Genomic DNA, 23930 nt, shown 5'->3' on the forward strand with positions numbered 1-23930 from the left:
GGGATTTGCTCCTGGAGAACAGTGAAAGAACAAGGCCGAGTCCAGAAATACGGGCGTCGACCATCCAGAGAAGACTTGAGCATCGCAGGAGGCGGCTGTGGAGAGCTGGGCTTGGTTCTCCAGTCACGACGATCCAGCGCAACGGGCTGGCAACAGGTACGGCGCAGACCCTTCCCGGACAGTGGCGGCTGGAGCCGACCGACGGCACAGATAAAGGCCGAGCAGCGTCGATGGGGTAAGAGAGAGGGTAAAGCGCACAGGGCGCAGCCGGGGTTCAGGACCGAGCGGCGTCAACAAGAGAGGCGCGCAGGAAAACGCGCAGAGCTCAGTCAGTGTTCAAGGGCCGAGCAGCGTCCGCGGAGAAGAAAGGGAAGCGCGGGAGACGCCATCTGAGCCGCAGCGGAGAAGAAGGGAGAGCGCGGGAGACGCCATTTTTTTTTAGCCGCAGCGGAGAAGAAGGGAGAGCGCGGGAGACACCATTTTGTTTGAGCCGCAGCGGAGAAGAAGGGAGAGCACGGGAGACGCCATCTTGAGCCAGTCTAACCACACCCAGGGATGCCGAAGAGTGGCAGTGTCACAGCGTTCAACAGTGAAGTCGAAGATTGGACGACATATGTCGAACGCATAGAAGTGCACTGCAAGGCGAATGAAGTGCCAGATGATAGGAAAGCGCTGGTATTGTTGAATTCAATGGGTGCAAAAACGTATGGCTTGCTGCGAAACCTAGAAACCCCAGAGAAGCCAGCGGAAAAGGATTTTGAAAACAGTGTCAATACTACAGGACCACTTAGACCCCACACCGCTGCTGATAGCGGAAAGATTTAAGTTTCACAAAAGGAACCAGCATAAAAATGAAAGTAATGCTGAGTATTTAACGGAACTGCGCAAGCTATCGAAACACTGCCAGTTTGGAACGGGACTAGCAGATACTTTAAGGGACAAGTTTGTGTGTGGTCTTCAAAGTGAAGGAACCCAGAAACGGCTTCTATCAGAAAAGGATCTTACACTGGACAAGGCTTTCAGCATGGCAGTATCACACGAAGCAGCAGCACAGGGCGCGGCAGAGATACAACGGAGACCGCAAGAATATGGCACAAATGAAATGTCATACGGAACAGTAAAGTGCTATTGCTGCGGCAGAACAACACACGACCATAAGGATTGCTGGTTCAAGGACCAAGTGTGCAGGCAGTGTGGAAAAGTAGGACACATAGCAAGAGTCTGCAGGTCGTAAAAGAAAACCAGCAGCAAGAAATCCCCACAGGAGAAGTACAAGAAGGTACATAAGGTGACGGAGAGTAGTTCAGACGAACTGAAGAGTGATACAGACTCCGGAAGCAAGGAGCTGGGTTGTCTGAAACTACATATTGTGATCAAAACGGAGGATCACCAAACTACTTGGGTCACGCTCAAGATAGCCGGAGTCCAAGTGAAAATGGAATTGGACACAGGATCAGCCCTAACAGTCATAAACCAAAGGGACTACAAGCGGCTATTCTCACATATACCCTTGAGAGATACAGAGATTGTCTTGAAGACGTACACGGGGCAAAAAGTCTACCCCAAAGGAAAAATAAGGGTGAACGTGATATACAATGGCAAGGAATCACCAAAAATGGACTTATATGTATTGCCAGATGGAGGACCACCACTACTAGGACGTGAATGGATCCGGAAGATACAGCTAGATTGGCATTCCATACAAGCACTGACTGTAGATGCCAAAAAGGATGACGACGTCACACCTGGACGACTGTCAAAAATGCTAACTGACGCACAAGAAGTGTTCCAGGAGGGACTCGGAACACTAAAAGGCATAACAGCGACGATCAAAATAGAGGAAAATGCAAGCCCAAAGTTTTTTAAGGCCAGACCTTATGCGATCCGCCCAGCCGTCGAAGCAGAGCTGGAAGGTTTGGAACATTCAGGAGTACTATCCAAAGTGGACTGGAGCGAGTGGGCTACACCCATCGTTCCTGTAATGAAGAGGTCATTGAGTAATACGCCTGGGGGACCAAAGAAGGTTCGCATCTGTGGGGACTTTAAGGTGACAGTGAACCCAGTCCTTCACACTGTACAATATCCGTTTCCACGGATTGAAGATATTTTCGCCTCGCTATCTGGAGGGAAACGCTTCACTAAGATTGATCTGGCCCAGGCGTACCTGCAAATGGAGGTAGAAGAAGCCTCGAAACAATACCTCACGATCAACACTCATAAAGGTCTCTACCAATAGAACCGGCTGGTGTTCGGGGTAGCATCAGCTCCGGCTATTTGGCAAAGGGCAATGGATCAAGTCCTGCAAGGGATTCCAGGGACCCAGTGTTATTTGGACGACATCCTGGTCACGGGCGAAAATGAGTGATCACCTCGCCAACCTGGAGCAGAGGTGCTCACTAGATTGAAGGATTATGGGCTCCGAGCTAATCGCCACAAATGCGAGTTTTTCCAGAAGCAGATCTCGTATTGTGGCCACGTTATTGATGAAGAGGGGTTACATAAGTCCCCTGAAAAGATTGAGGCAGTAGTCAAGGCTCCAGCACCGGAAAATGTGTCACAACTGAGGTCGTTCCTCGGGTTGGTGAACTACTACCATAAGTTCTTGCCGAATTTGTCTACAGTACTACACCCACTGAACACCGTACTGCAAACGGGGGTACCATGGAAGTGGAATGACGAATGTAAACGAGCTTTCCAGAAGTGCAAAGAATTGATCACATCAAAAGAGGTGTTGGCTCATTTCAACCCAGCACTACCAATTCCGTTGGCGTGTGATGCATCACCCTATGGCATTGGAGCGGTGCTGTCGCGCAAATTCCCAGAGGGCTCGGAGAGGCCAGTAGCCTTTACGTCTCGGTCACTAACCTCAGCCGAGCGTAACTACACCCAGATTGACAGGGAGGCCCTCAGCCTAGTGTAGGGAGTGAAAAAGTTCAACCACTATCTGCACGGGCAGAAGTTCACCTTGCTGACTGACCACCAACCACTTGTCTCCATCTTTAATCCAAAGAAGGGCGTTCCGGTGATGACTGCGCAACGGCTACAAAGATGGTCCCTTTTTCTAGGGGCGAACCAATATGAAATCGAGTATAAGGGCACGAAACAGCATGGAAACGCTGATGGGCTATCACGCCTGCCACTGCCTACTGCGGAGGAAGCACCAGCAGTGGACCCTGTCGAAATATTTTATTCGACTATAATTGAACGCTTGCCAGTAAGTAACGCGGATATAGAGGAGACCCGAAATGACCCGACGCTGTCTCGGGTATATGACTTGACGGTGAAGGGATGGCCAACACATGGCGACTCACTGATGCCAGGATTCTCATCTAGAAGAGAACAGCTGTCAGTATGCCAGGGGACCTTGATGTGTGGATCCCGAGTGGTAACTCCACCAAAGTTAAGGGAGAGAGTGCTCAATGAGCTTCACAAAGGCCATCTGGGAGGGGTGAAAATGAAAAGCCTTGCTACGGCTTATGTGTGGTGGCCGGGGATCGATCAGCAAATCGAGGACCTGACAAAGAGCTGCTCAGGATGCCAGAAGGTCCAAAATGCACCACCACATGCCCCTCTACACCCATGGGAGTGGCCCTCATCTACATGGCAACGGGTGCATATTGATTTTGCTGGTCCATTCATGGACTCAATGTTTTTAATAGCCGTGGATGCGCACTCGAAATGGCCTGAGGTGATCAAAATGTCCTTCACCACCACAGAGAAAACTATTGCAGTCCTACGGACCATATTTGCCAGGAACGGCTTGCCAGAGCAGATTTGCTCTGATAACGGACCACAGTTTGTGTCCGAAGAGTTTAGAAGATTTATGAAAAGGAATGGGGTACGGCATTACACATCCGCCCCGTATCATCCAGCCACAAATGGATTGGCTGAGAGGTTCGTACAAACCTTTAAAAAAGCAGTAAGGGCCATGTGCGATGACGACATTCCACTGCAGCATAAGGTGGACAATTTCCTGTTAGCCTACAGAAATGCGACACATGCAGTCACCAACCAGACCCCGGCCATGATGTTCTTTAACCGAAGGTTGAGATCTCGTCTGGATTTGCTCAGACCAAATGTACGAAGAGATGTTGAGAATAAGCAATTCCAGCACATCAATGAGAAGCCGACAAGCAGCTTCAATGTAGGGCAAGCAGTCTTGGCCCGCGACTACCGAACAGAGAAATGGCAACCAGGAACGATATGCACACGGCAGGGGCCACTAATGTACACAGTGGATGTTGGGGAGAACATTGAGAGACGCCATGTCGACCAGATCCTAGAGTCACAGGAACGAGTCAAGCCCAGGTCTCGCGTACCTCGTGATGAACCCGACATACAGGTAGCATCTACCCCAGAAACAGTAGCATCGGAAGCTGATGAACCAACCGACGACAGGGGGCCAGAATTGCCTCCGCACCAAGAGCAAGACACTCAGGAAAGGCGCTATCCAGAAAGGATCAGGAAGCTGCCCCAAAGACTGAATTTATAAATGGACTATTTTCAGTTAATGTTGCATGTTAAAAGTGTTAATTGTTAAATGAATGTTATGGTGCTGTTAATCTAAAAGGGGAGGAATTGTAGTGTATGTACCTTTAAGGGGAGAACTACTTTTTACAGCTCCTGTATACTGTAGTACCGGCAGTGACCACACCTGTATATAAACCCTGAGTAGGGATCTGTACTGTTAGTTTTAGAGTAACCCTCATCCAGTAAACACCTGTTGTTTGTTATCTGCAGTCTCTGTCTATTTATTGAAGGACACCATACATCAAGATACACGGATTTAACAAACACCACTGTCTACCATCCTCCAGTCTGAAAAACAGCCATTTACCACAACTCGCTGTTTTCTGTCCTTAAGCCAATTCCTTATCCAAGCTGCCACTGACCCACCTATTCCATGAGCCTCAATTTTGTTAACCAGCCTTCTATGTGGTACACCAGCCTTCTATGGGGTACATATTCTCAGTCTGTGCACGAACTGCAGTATTGTGAGGAGGCAGCCCTGTGATGTGCATATATCCAAGGTGATGATTACTGGCTTTAAAAAAAAAGCAAGTTTCACTTAAAATTAGTTGGGTTTAGAATCATAGAATGGTTACAGCATGAAAGGCGGCCATTCGGCCCGTCGAGCCCGTGCCGGCTCTCTGCAAGAGCACTTCAGCTAGTCCCACTCCCCTGTCCTTTCCCCATAGCCCTGCAAATTGTTTTTCTTTGGGTACTTATCCAACTCCCTTTTGAAAGCCGTGATTGAGTCTGCCTCCACCACCCTTTCAGGCAGTGCATTCCAGATCCTCACCACTCGCTGCGTAAAAAAGTTTTTCCTCATGTCGCCTTTGGTTCTTCTGCCAATCACCTTAAATCTGTATCCTCTGGTTCTCGACCCTTCTGCCAATGGGAACAGTTTCTCTCTATCTATTCTGTCTAGACCCCTCATGATTTTGAACACCTCTATCGAATCTCCTCTCAATCTTCTCTGCTCCAAGGAGAACAACCCCAGCTTCTCCAGTCTATCCACGTAACTGAAGTCCTTCATCCCTGGAATCATTCTCGTAAATCTTTTCTGCACCATCTCTAAGGCCTTCACATCCTTCCTAAAGTACGGTGTCCAGAATTGGACACAATACTCCAGCTGAGGCTGAACCAGTGTTCAATACAGGTTCATCATAATTTTGTACTCTATGCCTCTATTCATGAAGCCCAGGTTCCCGTTAGCTTTTTTAACTGTTTTCTCAACCTGCCCTGCTCCATCAACGATTTGTGCACATATACCCCAGGTCTCTCTATTCATGCACCCCCTTTAGGATTGTACCCTTTAGTTTATATTTCCTCATAGTCATAGAGTTATACAGCACAGAAAGAGGCCCTTCAGCCCATCGTGTCCGCGCTGGCCATCAAGCCCGTCTATTCTAATCCCATTTTCCAGCATTTGGTCCATAGCCTTGTATGCTATGGCGTTTCAAGTCCTCATCTAAATGCTTCTTGAATGTTGTGAGGGTTCCTTCCTCTACCACCCTTTCAGGCAGTGAGTTCCAGATTCCAACCACCCTCTGGGTGAAAAAGTTTTTCCTCAAATTCCCTCTAAACCTCTTGCCCCTTACCTTGAAACTATGCCCCCTGGTTATTGACCCCTCTACTAAGGGGAAAAGTTCCTTTCTATCTACCCTATCTATGCCCCTCATAATTTTGTACACCTCAATCAGGTCCCCCCTCAGCCTTCTCTGCTCTAAGGAAAGCAACCCCAGCCTGTCCAGTCTCTCTTCATAGCTGAAGCGCTTCAGCCCAGATAACATCCTGGTGAATCTCCTCTGCACCCTCTCCAATGCATTCACATCCCTCCTATAGTGTGGCGACCAGAACTGCACACAGTATTCCAGCTGTGGCCTAACTAGCGTTTTGTACAGCTCCATCATAACCTCCCTGCTCTTATATTCTATGCCTCGGCTAATGAAGGCAAGTATCCCATATGCCTTTTTAACCACCTTATCTACTTGTCCTGCTGCCTTCAGGGATCTATGTACATGCACACCAAGGTCCCTCTGATCCTCTGTCCTTCCTAGGGTCCTACCATTCATTGTGTATTCCCTTGCCTTGTTAATCCTCCCAAAATGCATCACCTCACACTTTTCAGGGTTAAATTCCATTTGCCACTGTTCTGCCCATCTAACCAATCCGTCTATATCGTCCTGTAGCCTGAGGCTTCCCTCCTCGCTGTTTACCACTCCACCAATTTTCGTGTCATCTGCGAACTTACTGATCATACCTCCTACATTCATATCTAAATCATTAATGTACACTGCAAACAGCAATGGATCCAGCACCGATCCCTGCGGTACACCACTGGACACAGGCTTCCAGTCACAAAAACAACCTTCGACCATCACCCTCTGCCTCCTGCCACTAAGCCAATTTTCATTCTTTCCATGAACATGTATCATTTCGCACTTTTCTGCTTTAAATTTCATCTGCCACATGCCCGCTCATTCCACCAGCCTGTCGTCTATCACTATCCTCACTGTTCACTATACTTCCAAGTTTTGTGTCATCTGCAAATTTTGAAATTGTGCCCTGTGCACCCACATCCAAGTCATTGATATATATCAAGAAAAGCAGTGGTCCTAGAACCAACCCCTGGGGAACACCACAGGAAACCTTTTTCCAGTCCGAAAAACAACCGTTCACCACTACTCTGTTTCCTGTCACTCAGACAATTTCGTATCCATGCTGCCACTGTCCCTTTTATTCCATGGGCTTCAACTTTGCTGGCAAGCCCATTATGTGGCACTTTGTCGAACGCCTTTTGAAAATCCACGTACACCACGTCAACCGCATTGCCCTCACCAACCCTCTCAGTTACCTCATCAAAAAACTCAATCAAGTTGGTTAAACACGATTTGCCTTTAACAAATCCGTGCTGGCTTTCCTTAATTAATCCACACTTGTCCAAGTGACTGTTAATTTTGTCCCCGATTATTGTTTCTAAAAGCTTCCCCACTACCGAGGTTAAACTGACTGGCCTGCAGTTGCTGGGTTGATCTTTACACCCTTTTTGAACAATGGTGTAACGTTTGCAATTCTCCGGTCCTCTGGCACCACCCCGGTTTCTAAGGAGGATTGGAAGATTATGGCCAGTACCTCCGCGATTTCTTCCTTCACTTCCCTCAGTTTGATGGACTAAAACATTAAATTTGTCTATGCTGCTGCCATTTTAAATTTGGATAAGGGCTATTGCATTAAAAGTGGAATCACATGATAAGTGGTAAATGCTTGGAATGGTTAAAGCACTCCATTATTGTCTCAAATTGATAGAAATCTTGGTTCAGTACTTTTCCTTTCTTTCTCCCCACTCCGTACCCTACCCACATTGTTATCATTCATACCACAACAACAACATAATTCTCGGAGACTTCTAAGGATGCAACTTTCATGGCTGGACAATGTAGGAGTGCACATTGCCACAGGATGAATTATACACTTTATTCAGTTGGCAATGACTAAAAAAAGAAAGACTTGCATTTATCTAGCGCCTTTCACGACCACTGGGCGTCAAAGTGCTTTACAGCCAATGAAGTATTTTTTTTTTTTGGAGTGTAGTCACTGTTGCAATGTGGGAAATGCGGCAGCCAATTTGCGCACAGCAAACTCCCACAGACATCCATGTGCTAATGACCAGGTAATTGTTTTTTTTAACGTTGATTGAGGGATAAATATTTGCCAGGACACTGGGGATAACTCCCCTGCTCTTCTTCGAAATAGTGCCATGGGATTTTTACTTCCACGTGAGAGAGCAGACGGGGCCTCAGGTTAACGTCTCATCCGAAAGACTGCACCTCCAGCAGTGCAGCTCTCCCTCAGCACTGCACTGGAGTGTCAGGCTAGATTTATGTGCTCAAGTCCCTAGAGTGGGACTTGAACCCACAACCTTCTAACTCAAGAGGAGAGTGTGCTACCCACTGAGCCACAGCTGACACGACTAAACATAACATAAGAAATAGAAGCAGGAGTCGGCCATTCGGCCCCTCGAGCCTGCTTCACCATTTAATGAGATCATGGCTGATCTGATCTTGGGCTCAGCTCCATTTCCCTGCCCGCTCCCCATAACCCTTGACTCCTTATCGTTCAAAAATCTGTCCATCTCCATCTTAAATATATTCAATGACCCAGCCTCCACAGCTCTCTGGGGCAGAGAATTCCACAGATTCACGACCCCCAGAGAAGAAATTCCTCCTCATCTCCGTTTTAAATGGGCGACCCCTTATTCTGAAACTATGCTCCCTAGTTCTAGATTCCCCCATGAGGGGAAAGATCCTCTCTGCATCTACCTTGTCGAGCCCCCTCAGTATCTTCTTATATGTTTCAATAAGATCACCTCTTATTCTTCTAAACTCCAATGAGTAAAGGAGATGGTACAGTTCACACAAAGATGAACAGACACCTTAAAAATAAAAACAATTTGCAATTTTTTTGACCCACTCTGCTGAAGAGGGAGACAGACAATATGAATTTAATGAGTGCGCTACATTTCTTAATTTATACTTAGTTGTATACAAATAATGAGTAAAGCAGGTGATTTAGAACCATTGAAGTGTAAAGCACAAAAAGTAGGCTATTCAACCGGTCAATTCTGTGCCCCTTCTATGCGAGAGCAACCAAAAGTTAATCCCACTTCCGTGGTCTCTCCACAAAGCACTGCATCTTCCTTTCATAAAATCATACAGCACACAAGGAGGCAATTCGGCCCATCGTGCCTGTGCCGGCTCTTTGAAAGAGCTATCCAATTAGTCCCACTCCCCGCTGCTCTTTCACAATATGGTGCCAAATATTTATATAACTTTCCTTTTTAAAGAAAAACAGGAGGCAATGAAAATGGTGTTCTCGGAGCAAATGTGAGCAATAACAAAATATGCAATCCAACATGAAACACTGGCGGAACAGTAAATTAGTCATAGAAACATAGAAGATAGGAGCAGGAGTAGGCCATTCGGCCCCTCGAGCCTGCTCCGCCATTCAATGCGATCATGGCTGATCATCCAAATTCAGTACCCTGTCCCTGCTTTCTCCCCATATCCCTTGATCCCCTTAGCCTTAAGAAACATATCTAACTCCTTCTTGAATATATTTAATGAATTGGCCTCAACTGTCTTCACAGAATCACAGAAACCCCACAGTGCAGACAGAGGCCATTTCGGCCCATCGAGCCTGCACCGACACATATCCCACCCGATCCCCGTAACCCCTACACCAACACATATCCCACCCTATCCCTGTAACCCCACGTATTTAATCCCCCTAACACTAAGGGTCAATTTATCATAGCCAATCAACCTAACCTGCACATTTTTGGATGTCTTCTGTGGTAGAGAATTCCACAGGTTCACCACTCTCTGGGTGAAGAAATTCCTCCTCATCTCAGTCCTAAATGGCTTACCCCTTATCCTTAGCCTGTGACCCCTGGTTCTGGACTCCCCCGCCATCAGTAACAGCCTTCCTGCATCTAGTCTGTCTAGAATTTTATAAGTTTCAATGAGATCCCCTCTCATTCTTCTAAACTCTAGCAAATATAAGGCTAATCGACCCAATCTCTCTCCATACGTCATTCCTGCCATCCCAGGTATCAGTCTTCAATCAAAACTTCGACTTCATTTAAGTTGGAATTTATGCATCAGTCCAACTCTCACCTGAATAATGGAAGAGCCAGGCCTTTTAATTTCCTCTGAGATTTCCTTGACTGTTGGTGTTTCTCCTTCCTGACATCAGAAAAAAGAATGAAGAATTATTATTCTTGTGACCTTTTTCTTGTTTCTTTATTCAATCTTGAGACATGGGCGTCGCTGGCAAGGCCAGCAATTATTGCCCATCCCAAGTTGCCCTTGTACAACCGAGTTGTTTGCTGGGACACTTCAAAACAAAAGACTTGCATTTATACAGCGCCTTTCTCGACCTCAGGACATCCTTTTGTGACTACTGTTGTAATGTAGGAAACGTGGCAGCCAATTTGCACACAGCAAACTCCCACAAGCAATGTGATAATGACCAGCTAATCTGTTTTTGTTGATGTTGATTGAGGGATAAATATTAACCAGGACACCGGGGAGAACTCCCCTGGTCTTCTTTGAAATAGTGCCAAGCAGTCTTTTACGTCCACCTGAGAGCGCAGGCGGGGCCTTGGTTTAACGTCTTATCTGAAAGACGCCACCTCCGGCAGTGCAGCGCTCCCTCAGCACTGCACCGAGTCTAGTTTTTTTGTGCTCAAGTTTCTGGAGTGGGGCTTGAACTCACAATCTTCCGACTCAAAGACGAGAGTACTAACTACTGAGCCATGGCTGACACTTAGTCAACCAGGGTGATGTGGGGGACATATAGGCCAAACCAGGTGAAAACAGCAGGTTTCCTTCCCTAAAAAGGACATAAGTGAACCAGTTGAGTTTTATGTTAATTATAAATTGCAGGAGGCCAAGATCTGACACTTGGAAAGCCTGCCAGTAACTGGAGAAAGAGAGAGAGCAGGTGGGTGGTTTCGGGGAGAGACCTTGGTTCTGCCCAGCTCTAGAGCCAAAGCATGACCTGCCTTTTCTGTTTTCAGATGCTGACACACCTGGCGTGTATGCTCAGTATTTTCTGTGTTCATATCAGAAGAATTAACCAGTGTTTCTGCTCCAGATTTCTATCCCTGCTAGAACATACGTATAGTATAGACATTGGGTAAGGAGAGAATTAAGCTCGGCTGTGACTGCTCCCAGGGTTAAAAGGCCGATGGCCCCTCACTGCTCACTAGAGCAATGACTGTGTAGGAGCAGGAATGGGCTATTTAGCCCCTCGAGTCTGTTCCACCATTCAATGAGATCATGGCTGATCTGCGACCTAACTCCATATACCCGCCTTTGCCCCATATCCCTTAATACCTTTGGTTAACAAAAATCTATCAATCTCCGATTTAAAATTAACAATTGATCTAGCATCAACGGTCGTTTGTGGAAGAGAGTTCCAAACTTCTACCACCCTTTGTGTGTAGAAGTGTTTCCTAACTTCACTCCTGAAAGGTCTGGCTCTAATTTTTAGACTATGCCCCCTAGTCCTAGACTCCCCAACCAGCGGAAATAGTTTCTCTCTATCTACCCTATCTGTTCCCCTTAATATCCTGAAAACGTTAATCAAATGTCTTCTACGACTGCCTGGTCGAGGCACCGGAGTGCCTCACGCGGAACATACTCTCTTCCACAAGCAAGGAGCTAAACGCCTTCAAGAAAGAAGTGGAAAAAAAAACTGGCGCAATGTCCCTTTAGTGGAGTAGTGGTCTTCTGCAACCCCACTGCACGTGCAGGTCACATTCGAGAGGTGTAGCTGAGTTCTTTTGAAGGGAATGCAAAGAAGTTAAGACGCACTTACAATGCCGACGTCTTTCAGTGCAGCGGTCATCGAAATAGCAGGCGTGCTGGATTTTGCTGGTGACTGGGGTTTGGAAGATGGGGCCGATGCTTGCCGTCCTTGGAAAGAGGATGAAGATGCAGCTGATGCCATAGGAGTAGCTGCAAATAGCTGCTTAAATCCTTTAGCTGCAAGCTGAGCAGAATTTGAGAGTGCAAATGTTATTTTCACATAGAATCACTATAGGAGGCCATTCAGTCCATCATGCCTGCGCCGGCTTTTTGAAAGAGCTATCCAATTAGTCGCGCTCCCTTCCTCTTTCCCCACAGCCCTGCAAATTTTTCCCCTTCAAGTATTTATCCAATTTCCTTTTGAAAGTTACTACTGAATCTGCTTCCGCCACCCTTTCAGGCAGTGCATTCCAGACCCTATCACAATTAACTTGAAAATGGCAAACCAACCATTTACAGATAACTGTTAGTTAGATCGTAATTAAACATTCAAACCAAATAATTAAGCCAAACAACTGAATTTTTCTTCTAAACCCACATTTTTAAGTTATTGCTTCCAAGGTATAAAAGCGCATTAATCTCAAGTTTAAATGTTAGCAACCTTAAAAATATATAACCTAGCTTAGTTACTGCAAATCAACAGCTCAATACGTTACATATACCCATAACACTTCACATAAGAATCTCATGATTTAAAAAAAAAAATTTGTTCATGGGATGTGGAAGTCACTGGCAAGGCCAGCATTTATTGCCCATCCCTAGTTGCCCTCGAGGAGGTGGTGGTGAGCCGCCTTCTTGAACCATTGCAGTCCATGTCAGGACGGTGTGTGACTTGGAGGGGAACTTGCAGTTGGTGGTGTTCCCATGCGCCTGCTGCCCTTGTCCTTCTAGGTGGCAGTGGTCGCGGGTTTGTGAGGTGCTGTCGAGGAAGCCTTGGTGAGTTGCTGCAGTGCATCTTGTAGATGGTACACACGGCAGCCATGTTGCCCCTGTGGTGGAGGGAGTGAATGTTTAAGGTGGTGGATGGGGTGCCAATCAAGCGGGCTGCTTTGTCCTGGATGGTTGTCGAGCTTCTTGATTGTTGTTGGCGCTGCACTCATCCAGGCAAGTGGAGAGTATTCCATCACACTCCTGACTTGTGCCTTCTAGATGGTAGAAAGGCTTTGGGGAGACAGGAGGCGAGACACTCACCACAGAATACCCAGCCTCTGACCTGCTGTTGCAGCCACTGTATTTGTGTGGCTGTTTCAGTTAAATTTCTGGTCAATGGTGACCCCCAGGATGTTGATTAAAATAGGTACAGATATTAGTTGTATCCAGATGCATGGGATCAGCTTCAACATGCCTACTGACGACACCCAGCTCTACCTTGCTACTTCCTTCATCAGCCTCATGTTTTACTATGGTCTCCCATTGCCTAAATGGAACCATGTCCTGGATGAGCCAAAATTTCCTTCCACTTAACATCAGCAAAACTGAAGTGATCATCTTCAACTCCCACAAAACTCCTTTGGCCTCAACTCCATCTCCCTTTTCGGTTTAACCTGGGATGCAGCCTATTAGGCCCCAAGCTCATCTTTGTTCCCCACATTCAATCCATCAAGACAGCTTTCTTTCAGCTTAGTAACAGCGCCCGCCTCGATCATTATCTTTCCCCCTCTGCCACTCAAACCCTAATACACAGCTTGCATCGCCTCCCAACGGGACTTCTCCAATATTCTCCTTTCCTTCCGACCGCTCATCAACTACAAATCATCCAGAATGTCGCTGCCCACATCCTCACCCACACTAAGGCCCTCTCCCCGTCACTCCAATTCTCATTACTGGCTTCCCGGGTCCCAGAGAATCAGAGAAGATTCTCGCCCTTGCTTTCAAATCACTGCATAACCTCTGCCCCTTGTGTGTACCGTTCAGTCTTGTCCCCGAGTACATTCTCTGGTCCTCCAACACTGGCCTACTTTTCAACCATGTGTTTTCCCTCCTCCCCACCCCTTCCATTCTTTCTGGTCCCCAACGCTTAGTACTTGCTCGCTATCAACCATCCCGGAAACATAGAAGATAGGAGCAGGAGTAGGCCATTCGGCCCCTCGAGCCTGCTCCGCCATTCAATGAGATCATGGCTAATCGTCCAAATTCAGTACCCTGTCCCTGCTTTCTCCCCATATCCCTTGATCCCTTTAGCCTTAAGAAATATATCCAACTCCTTCTTGAATATATTTAATGAATTGGCCTCTACTGCCTCCTGTGGCAGAGAATTCCACAGGTTCACCACTCTCTGGGTGAAGAAATTCCTCCGCATCTCTATCCTAAATGGCTTACTCCTTATCCTTAGACTGTGACCCCTGGTTCTGGATTCCCCGACCATTGGAAACATCCTTCCTGCATCTAGTCTGTCTAGTCCTGTCAGAATTTTATAAGTTTCAATGAGATTCCCTCTCATTCTTCTAAACTCCAGCGAGTACAAGCCCAATCGACACAATCTCTCCTCATACGTCATTCCTGCCATCCCAGGTATCAGCCTGGTGAATCTTCGCTGCACTCCTTCCATGGCAAGAACATCCTTCCTCAGATAAGGCGACGAAAACTGCACACAATACTCAAGATGTGGTCTCACCAAAGCACTGTACAACTGCTGCAAGACATCTTTGTTCCTGTACGCGAACCCTCTCGCTACGAAGGCCAACATACCATTTGCCTTCTTAACCGCCTGCTGCACCTGCATGCTTACCTTCAGTGACTGGTGCACAAGGACGCCCAGGTCTCGTTGCACTTCCCCCTTTTCCCGATCTATTGCCATTCAGATAATAATCTGCCTTCTTGTTTTTGACACCAAAGTGGATAACCTCACATTTATCCACATTATACTGCATCTGCCATGCTTCTGCCCAATCACCCAACCTGTCCAAATCATACTGAAGTTTCTCGGCATCCTCCTCACAGCACACGCCCACCCAGCTTTGTGTCGTCTGCAAACTTGGAGATATTACATCTAGTTCCCTCGTCCAGATCATTAATATATATTGTGAAAAGCTGGGGTCCAAGGACTGATCCCTACGGTACCCCACAAGTCACTGCCTGCCACTCAGAGAAAAAGCCGTTTATTCCAACTCTTTGCTTTCTGTCTGCCAACCAGTTCTCTATCCAAGTCAATACCTTGCCCCCAATCCCATGTGCCTTAACTTTACACGCTAACCTCTTATGCGGGACCTTATCGAAAGCCTTTTGAAAGCACTCAAACATCCCTTTTTTACGTAACAAGCGCTAGACAAATGCACCAATTACCAAGTATTCACTACACTATCATGGGACAATTAATTACTGGAAGCGTACAACACATATTCATGTTCTATTGTTTAACATTAAGAGTCTGGCTACAAAGCATTCTGAGGGGGGAGGGTGAACAGCCAGAGGTCGTGGTCCATATCGGTACCAACGACATAGGTAGAAAGAAGGATGAGGTCCTGCAGGCAGATTTCAGGGAGCTAGGAAAGAGATTAAAAAGCAGGACCTCAAAGGTAGTAATCTCTGGATTAATCCCAGCGCCATGCGCGAGTGAGTATAGAAATAGGAATGTAGAGCAGATGAATGCGTGGCTGGAGATGGGGTGCAGGAGGAAGGGCTTCAAATTCCTGGGACACTGGGGCTGGTTCTGGGGAGGTGGGACCAGTACAGGCCAGACAGGTTGCACCTCAACAGAGCTGGGACCAATGTCTTCGCAGGGGAGGTTTGTTTGTGCTGTTGGAGAGGGTTTAAACTAAATTGGCAGGGGGATGGGCACCAGGATGTAGCATTCGAAAGGAGAAACAAAGGGCACAAAGGATTGGGAGAGACAGATAGCACTAAAGTAATAAATAGTAAGGTATTAGGTGGAGTCAGACTAAGAGAGAACACAGGATGGTCTAAGATAGGTTTAGTGTATGTATGTGAACACACAAAGCATAGTAAACAAGGTTGGTGAGCTGCAGGCGCAAATAGCCACATGGGAATATGTTGTCGTGGCAATGACGGAGACCTGGCTCAAAAAAGGACAGGATTGGGTATTAAATATTCCTGGATAGGTGGTGTTCAGGAAAGATAGGAGGTGGTGTGGCAGTATTGGTTCAGGAGAATGTGACAGTGCTGGAGAGAGAGTATATCCTGGAGGGGTCAAGGATAGAATCTAAATGGCTAGAGTCAAGAAACAATAGAGGTGCCATTACACTACTAGGCATATTCTATAGGCCATCAACTAGTGGGAAAAATATGGAGGAGCAAATTTGCAGAGAAATTACAGAAAGATGCAAGAACTATAGAGTAGTGATAATGGGGGACTTCCACTATCCTAATATAGACTGGGATAGCAATAGTGTAAAGGGCAGAGAGGGGGAAGAATTTCTGATGTGGGTTCAGGAGAACTTTCTTGATCAGTATGTTTCCGACCCGATGAGGGAGGAGGCATTGCTGGATCTGGTTCTGGGGAATGAGGTAGGTCAAGTGGAGCAAGTGTCAGTATGTGAACATTTAGGGAACAGTGATCATAGTATCATAAGGTTTAGATTAGCTATGGAAAAGAACAGGGAGCAATCTAGAGTAAAAATACTTAATTGGAGGAAGGGAATTTCAGTGGGATGAGAATGGATTTGGCCCGGATAAAGTGGAATCAAAGATTGGCAGGCAAAACTGTAATGGAACAATGGACTGCCTTTCAAAAGGAAACAGTTTGGGTACAGTCGAAGTACATTCCCACAAGGGGGAAAAGTCAGGCAACTAAAGTCAGAGCTCCCTAGATGATGAAAGAGATAGAGAGTAAGATGAAGCAGAAAAAGAGCGCGTATGACAGATGTCAGGTCGAGAATACATCTGACAATCAGGCTAAATATAGAAAGTTCAGAGGAGAAGGGCCAAAGAAAATGAGAGGGGCAAAGAGAGGGTATTAGAAAAGAATGGCAGCTAACATAAAAGGTAATCCAAAAGTCTGCGATCAGCATATAAATAGTAAAAGTGCAGTAAGAGGGGTGGGGCCGAGTAGGGACAAAAAAGGAGACCTTCGCATGGAGGCAGAGGGTATGGCTGAGGTGCTAAATGAGTACTCTGCATCGGTCTTCACCAAGGAAGAGGATGCTGCCAAAGTCATGGTGAAAGAGGAGGTAGAGGAGATATGGGATGGGATAAAAATTGATAGAGGAGGTACTAGAAAGGCTGGCTGTACTTAAAGTAGATAAGCCACCAGAACCAGATGGGATGCATCCTAGGACGCAGAGGGAAGTGAAGGAAGAAATCGCAGAGGTACTGGCCTTAATTTTCCAATCCTCCTTAGAAACGGGGCTGGTGCCAGAGGACTGGAAAATTGCAAATGTTACACCCTTGTTCAAAAAAGGGTGTAAAGATAAACCCAGCAGAACTACAGGCCAATCAGTTTAACCTCGGTAGTGGGGAAACTTTTAGAAACAATAATCAGGGACAAAATTAACAGGTCATTTGGACAGGTGTGGATTAATTAAGGAAAGCCAGCACGGATTTGTTAAAGGCAAATCGTGTTTAACTAACTTGATCGAGTTTTTTGATGAGGTAACAGAGAGGATTGATAAGGGCAATGCGGTTGATGTGGTGTACATGGATTTCCAAAAGGCGTTCGACAAAGTGCCACATAATAGGCTTGCCAGAAAGTTGAAGCCCATGGAATAAAAAGGACAGTGGCAGCATGGATATGAAATAGGCTAAGTGACAGGAAACAGAGAGTTGTGGTGAACGGTTGTTTTTTGGACTGGAGGAAGGTGTACAGTGGTGTTCCCCAGGGGTCAGTTCTAGGACCACTGCCTTTCTTGATATATATTAATAACTTGGCTGTGGGTGTACAGGGCACAATTTCAAAATTTGTATATCACATAAAACTTGGAAATAGTGAATAGGGAGGAGGACAGTGATAGACTTCAAAAAGAAATAGACATGCTGGTGGATTGGGCGGATATGTGACATAAGAAATAGGAGCAGGAATAGGCCACTCGGCCCCTCGAGCCTGCTCTGCCATTCAATAAGGTCATGGCTGATCTTGGGCTCGCCATAACCCTTCACTCCCTTATCTTGCAAAAATCTGTCTATCTCCACCTTAAATGTATTTAATGACCCAGCCTCCACGGCTCTCTGGGGCAGAGAATTCCACAGATTTACGACCCTCAGGGAAAAAATTCCTCCTCAGCTCAGTTCTAAAAGGGCGACCCTTTATTCTGAAACTATGCCCCGAGTTCTAGATTTCCCCACGAGGGGAAACATCCTCTCTGCATCTACCGTGTCGAGCCCCCTCAGTAGTAATAATAATAATAATAATCAACTTTATTGTCATTGTTAGTGCACAAGTGCAGTACAACGAAATGTAGGCTTGCGGCTCCCGAGAGTGTACATTTAGATTAAGACATTTAAACATTCAACATTCATTTGGCTTGTAATACATTAACATAAACATAACCATAATAAAGTGCATTGGCAGATGTGCAGGCTTTAGAGTTTAGTGGTGGAGTTCAGTAGGATGACAGCCCTAGGAAAGAAGCTGTTCCTAAATCTGGTCGTTCGGGTGCGAATGCATCTGTAGCGTCTCCCAGATGGCAGGAGGGCGAACAGACTGTGGCTGGGGTGGGTAGGGTCTTTGATGATGGTCCGTGACCTCCGTAAACAGCGTTTCTGGTATATGTGCTCTATGGTCGGTAGCCGGGTGCCGGTAATGCGTTGGGCAGTTTTGACTACCCGCTGCAGGGCTTTCCGGTCATAGTAGCTACAGCTGCCATACCATACTGTGATACAGTTCGTCAGGATGCTCTCTATTGTGCAGCGGTAAAAGTTAGAGAGGATCAGGGGTGACAGGTTACATCCCTTCAGCCTCCTTCACCAGAGAGGAGGTATTGAGGGACCAGGAGAGGTCTTCCGTGATGTGTCTTATATGTTTCAATAAGATCACCTCTCATTCTTCTAAATTCCAATGAGTATAGGCCCAACCTGCTCAACCTTTCTTCATAAGTCAACCCCCTCATCTCAGGAATCAAACGAGTGAATCATCTCTGAACTGCCTCCAATGCAAGTATATCCTTCCTTAAATAAGGAGACCAAAACTGTACGCAGTACTCCAGGTGTGGTCTTACCAATACCCTGTACAGTTGTAGCAGGACTTCCCTGCTTTTATACTCCAAACCCCTTGCAATAAAGGCCAACATTCCATTTGTCTTTTTGATTACTTGCTGTACCTGCATGCTAACTTCTTGTGTTTCATGCACAAGGACCCCCAGGTCCCTCTGAACTGTAGCATTTTGTAATCTCTCTCCATTTAAATAATAATTTGCTTTTTTATTTTTCCTGCCAAAGTGGATAACCTCGCACTTTCCCAGATTATACTCCATCTGCCAAATGTTTGCCCACTCACTTAGCCTGTCTATATCCCTTTGCAGATTCTTTGAGTCCTCTGCACAACTTGCTTTCCCACCCATCTTTGCATCATCCGCAAACTTGGCTACATTACACTCAGTCCCTTCATCCAAGTCATTAATGTAGATTGTAAATAGTTGAGGCCCCAGCACCGATCCCTGTGGCACCCCACTAATTACCATTTGTCAACCGGAAAATGACCCATTTATCCCGACTCTCTGCTTTCTGTTAGTTAGCCAATTCTCTATCCATGCTAATATTGCCCCCAACTCCGTGAGCTCTTACCTTATGCAGTAACCTTTTATGTGGCACCTTATCGAATGCCTTCTGGAAATCCAAATACACCACATCCACTGGCTCACCCTTATCCACCATGCTCATTACATCCTCAAAGAACTCCAGCAAATTTGTTAAACATGATTTCCCTTTCATAAAACCATGCTGACTCTGCTTGACTGCATTATGATTTTCCAAATGCCCTGTTTCTGCTTCCTTAATGAAGGACTCCAGCATTTTCCCAACAACAGATGTTAGGCTAACCGGTCTATAGATTTCTACTTTCCGTCTCCCTCCTTTTTTAAATAGGGGTGTTACATTTGCGGTGTTCCAATCCTTTGGGACCTCCCCAGAGTCCAAGGAATTTTGGTATATTGCAACCAATGCATCCACTATCTCTGCAGCCACTTCTTTTAAGACCCTGGGATGCAAGCCATCTGGTCCAGGGGACTTGTCGTCTTTTAGTCCCATTATTTTGCCAAGTACTTTTTCATAGAAACATAGAAGATAGGAGCAGGAGTAGGCCATTCGGCCCCTCGAGCCTGCTCCGCCATTCAATGTGATCATGGCTGATCATCCAAATTCAGTACCCGGTCCCTGCTTTCTCCCCATGCCCCTTGATCCCTTTAGCCTTAAGAAATATATCCAACTCCTTCTTGAATATATTTAATGAATTGACCTCTACTGCCTTCTGTGGTAGAGAATTCCACAGGTTCACCACTCTCTGGGTGAAGAAATTCCTCCTCATTTCTGTCCTAAATGGCATACCCTTTATCCTTAGACTGTGACCCCTTCGTGATAGTGATTGTCTTTTGTTTCCCCCTCCCTGTGGCCCCTTGATTATCCATTATTGGGATGTTGTTAGTGTCTTCTACCCTAAAGACAGATACAAAATATTTGTTCAGAGTCTCCGCCATTTCCCCGTTCCCCATTATTAATTCCCCATTCTCATCCTCTAAGGGACCAACGTTTACTTTAGCTACTCTCTTCCTTTTTATATACCTGTAGAAACTCTTACTTTCTATTTTAATATTTCTTGCCAGTTTACTCTCAATTCATCTTCTCTCATTTTTTTAGTCATCCGTTGCTGGTTTTTAAACATTTCCCAATCCTCTGGCCTCCCACCAATCTAGGTAACATTGTATGCCTTCGATTTCAATTTGATACCATCCTTTACTTCCTTAGTTAGCCACGGATGGTGCTCCCTTCTCTTAAAATCTTTCTTTCTCACTGGAATATACTTTTGTTGAGTTATGAAATATCTCCTTAAATGTCTGCCACTGCATTTCAACTATCTTAACCTTTAATTTATTTTTCCAGTCCACTTTAGCCAGTTCTGCCCTCATGCGATTGTAATTGCCTTTGTTTAAGATCAGGACACTGGTTTGAGGTACAACTTTCTCACCCTCCAACTGAATTTGAAATTCAACCATGTTGTGATCACTCTTTCCTAGAGGATCCTTTACTATGAGCTCATTTATTAATTCGGTCTCATTAAACAGTACCAGATCCAAGATAGCCTGCTCCTGGTTGGTTCCATTACATACTGTTCTAGGAAACCATCCCGGATACACGCTATGAACTCTTCCTTAAGACTACCATGGCCAATTTGATTTGTCCAATCAATATGGAGATTAAAATCACCCATGATTATTACTGTACCTTTTTTTTTTTTTACAGGCTTCCATTATTTGTTGATTTATACTCTGTCCAACAGTATTGCTACTGTTCGGGGGCCTGGAGACTACGCCCACCAGAGACTTTTTCCCCCATATTATTTTTTATCTCCACCCAAACCGATTCTACATCTTGATCTTCTGAGCCAATATCACTTCTCACCACTGCACTGATCCCATCCTTTACCAACAAAGCCACCCCACCTCCCTTTCCTTTCTGTCTATCTTCCAAATTGTCAAATATTCAGTTCCCAGCCCTGGTCACCTTGCAACCATGTCTCTGTAATGGCGATCAGATCATACCCATTTGTATCCATTTGTGCCGTCAACTCATCTATCTTGTTACGAATGCTGCGTGCATTCAGATATAGAGCTTTTAACTTTGTCTTTTTACCATTTCTCCTTGTTTTGGTCCCATATTCTGTTGCACTCTTATTTTTAAACATTCTGTCCCTTCCAGTCACACTCTGGTTATTATTTCCCTCATCTCTATCCTGCTCTATTGTTTCCTCATTTCCTTTTAAAATTCCTGCTCACCTGGACCCTCCCCCCCACTATTTAGTTTAAAGCCCTCTCTACAGCCCTAGTTATTCGATTCACCAGGACTCTAGCCCCAGCATGGTTCAAGTGAAGCCCGTCCAAACGGAACAGCTCCCTCTTATCCCAGTACTGGTGCCAGTGCCCCACAAATCAAAACCTATTTTCCCCACACCAGTCTTTGAGCAACTCGTTCATTTCTCTGATCTTATTTACACTATGCAAATTTGCTTGTGGCTCAGGTAGTAATCCAGAGATCATTACCATTGTGGTTTTGCTTTTTAATTTAGCCCCTAGCTGCTCATACTCCCCTCAGCAGAACCTCTGACATGACCATGACATGACCATGATCAGCAGACCATGACAACTGGATCTTCCCCCTCCCACTCCAAGTTCCTCTCCAGCCGAGAGGAGATGTCCTTAACCCTGGCACCGGGCAGGCAACACAGCCGTCGGGACTCACGCTCTCGGCTCGAGAACAGTATCTATCCCCCGAACCATACTGTCCCCTATCACTACATTTCTTTTTACTCCCCCCCCCACTTGAATGGCTCCTTGTACCACGGTGCTGTGGTCAGATTGCTCATCCTCCTTGCAGTCCCTGCCCTTGTCCACACAGGGAGCAAGAATCTCGTACCCGTTAGGCAAGGCCAAGGGCTGAGGCTCCTCCATCACTACCTCCTGAATCCAAGACTGATGAAATTTAACGCAGGAAACTGCAAAGTGATAAATTTTGGTAGAAAGAATGAAGAGAGGAAATATAAACTAAATCGTACAATCCTAAAGGGGTTACATGAACAGAGAGACCTAGTGCACAAATCGTTGAAGGTGGCAGGGCAGGTTGAGAAAGCAGTTAAAAAAGCTTACAGGATCCTGAGCTTCATAAATAGAGGTATAGAGTACAAAAGCATGGAAATTATGAAGAATCTGTATAAAACACTGGTTCGGCCCCAACTGCAGTATTGTGTCCAATTCTGGGCACCGCACTTTAGGAAGGATGTGAAGGCCTTAGAGAGGGTGCAGAAAAGATTTATGAGAATGATTCCAGGAATGAGGGACTTCGGTTACATGGATAGACTGGAGAAGCTGGGGTTGTTCTCCTTCGATCAGAAAAGATTGAGGGGAGATTTGATGGAGGTGTTCAAAATCATGTGGGGTATGGACAGAGTAGATAGAGGGAAACCGTTCCCATTGGCAGAAGGGTCGAGAACCAGAGGATACAGATTGAAGGTGATTGGCAGAAGAACCAGAGGCGACATGAGGAGAAACTTTTTTACTCAGCGAGTAGTTATGATCTGGAATGCACTGCCTGAAAGGGTGGTGGAGGCAGACTCAATCGTGGCTTTCAAAAGGGAGTTGGATAAGTACCTGAAGGAAAAGAATTTGCAGGGCTATGGGGAAAGGGCGGAGGAGAGGAACGAGCTGAAGTGCTCTTGCAGAGAGCTGGCACAGGCTCGACGGGCCGAATGGCCTTCCTCCGTGCTGTAACCATTTTATGATTGAAAGCATAAATCTAGTAGCAAAGATTAAAGTTACATGGATTAGTACTTCAGCTGGGGCAATAAAGTTCTTACGTGTTCTTCCCAGGCATTCCTTTCTCTTTCATAGGCTTCTCTTCTCTTCTTCTCAAGTTGCTCTTTAAGCACTGCAGCTCGTGCATTTGCTTGAGCCTGTAAAACATGTTCGGAATAAGGTAATTCTGCAAAAAATGCTTCTTTTTCCAAAGGAAACCTTTAGTTCTGACCCATAAAATGGCTTGATAAATTGTGACTGTAACTTAAAACTGCACTCAGAACAGATACTTCTCGAAACTAAAACCTAAATTAAATAGGACACACAAGTGAGCAACATCTATTTTGAATGAGTTTGATCAAAAAAAAAAATAGCTGTCAGTACTGGGAGGTGTGCAGTTTGTCTGCTCATGGGCTCCACTCGGTACTCCTTTATTGTGAACTAGCTGGAGTGCCCGGCGGTGCCGAGGCTTTTTCGAGGGCATGTTGTTGTTGGAAGAGAGAGAGAGAGAGCGACTGGGGGGGAAGAGCGCGACTGGTGGGGGGGGGGGGGGGGGAGAGGGAGGGAAGGAGGAGGGGGAAGGAGAGAGGGAAGGAGACAGGAAAGGAGACAGTGAGGGAAGGAGGAAGAAACCGGGCAGCCCAGACTAAAGATGGCGCTG

General features: G+C 46.0%; 1 protein-coding gene across 6 annotated transcripts in view; it reads right to left on the minus strand.

The window, feature by feature from the left end:
- nek1 (NIMA-related kinase 1) overlaps positions 1 to 23930 on the minus strand; it is a 220172-nt gene that overhangs the window by 61344 nt on the left and 134898 nt on the right. For all 6 annotated transcript variants that reach the window (XM_085976042.1, XM_085975980.1, XM_085975769.1 and 3 more), the window contains 3 exons: positions 23332 to 23427; positions 11890 to 12063; positions 10182 to 10250 (listed from right to left, as the gene is read on the minus strand). In XM_085976042.1, the coding sequence (XP_085832168.1) occupies positions 10182 to 10250; positions 11890 to 12063; positions 23332 to 23427 (339 nt within the window). The remainder of the gene's footprint in view (positions 1 to 10181; positions 10251 to 11889; positions 12064 to 23331; positions 23428 to 23930) is intronic.

Source organism: Somniosus microcephalus, chromosome 1 (assembly GCF_052327205.1).
Source record: "Somniosus microcephalus isolate GS21.2 chromosome 1, FLI_Smic_1.0, whole genome shotgun sequence".
Taxonomy (NCBI): Eukaryota; Metazoa; Chordata; class Chondrichthyes; order Squaliformes; family Somniosidae; genus Somniosus; species Somniosus microcephalus.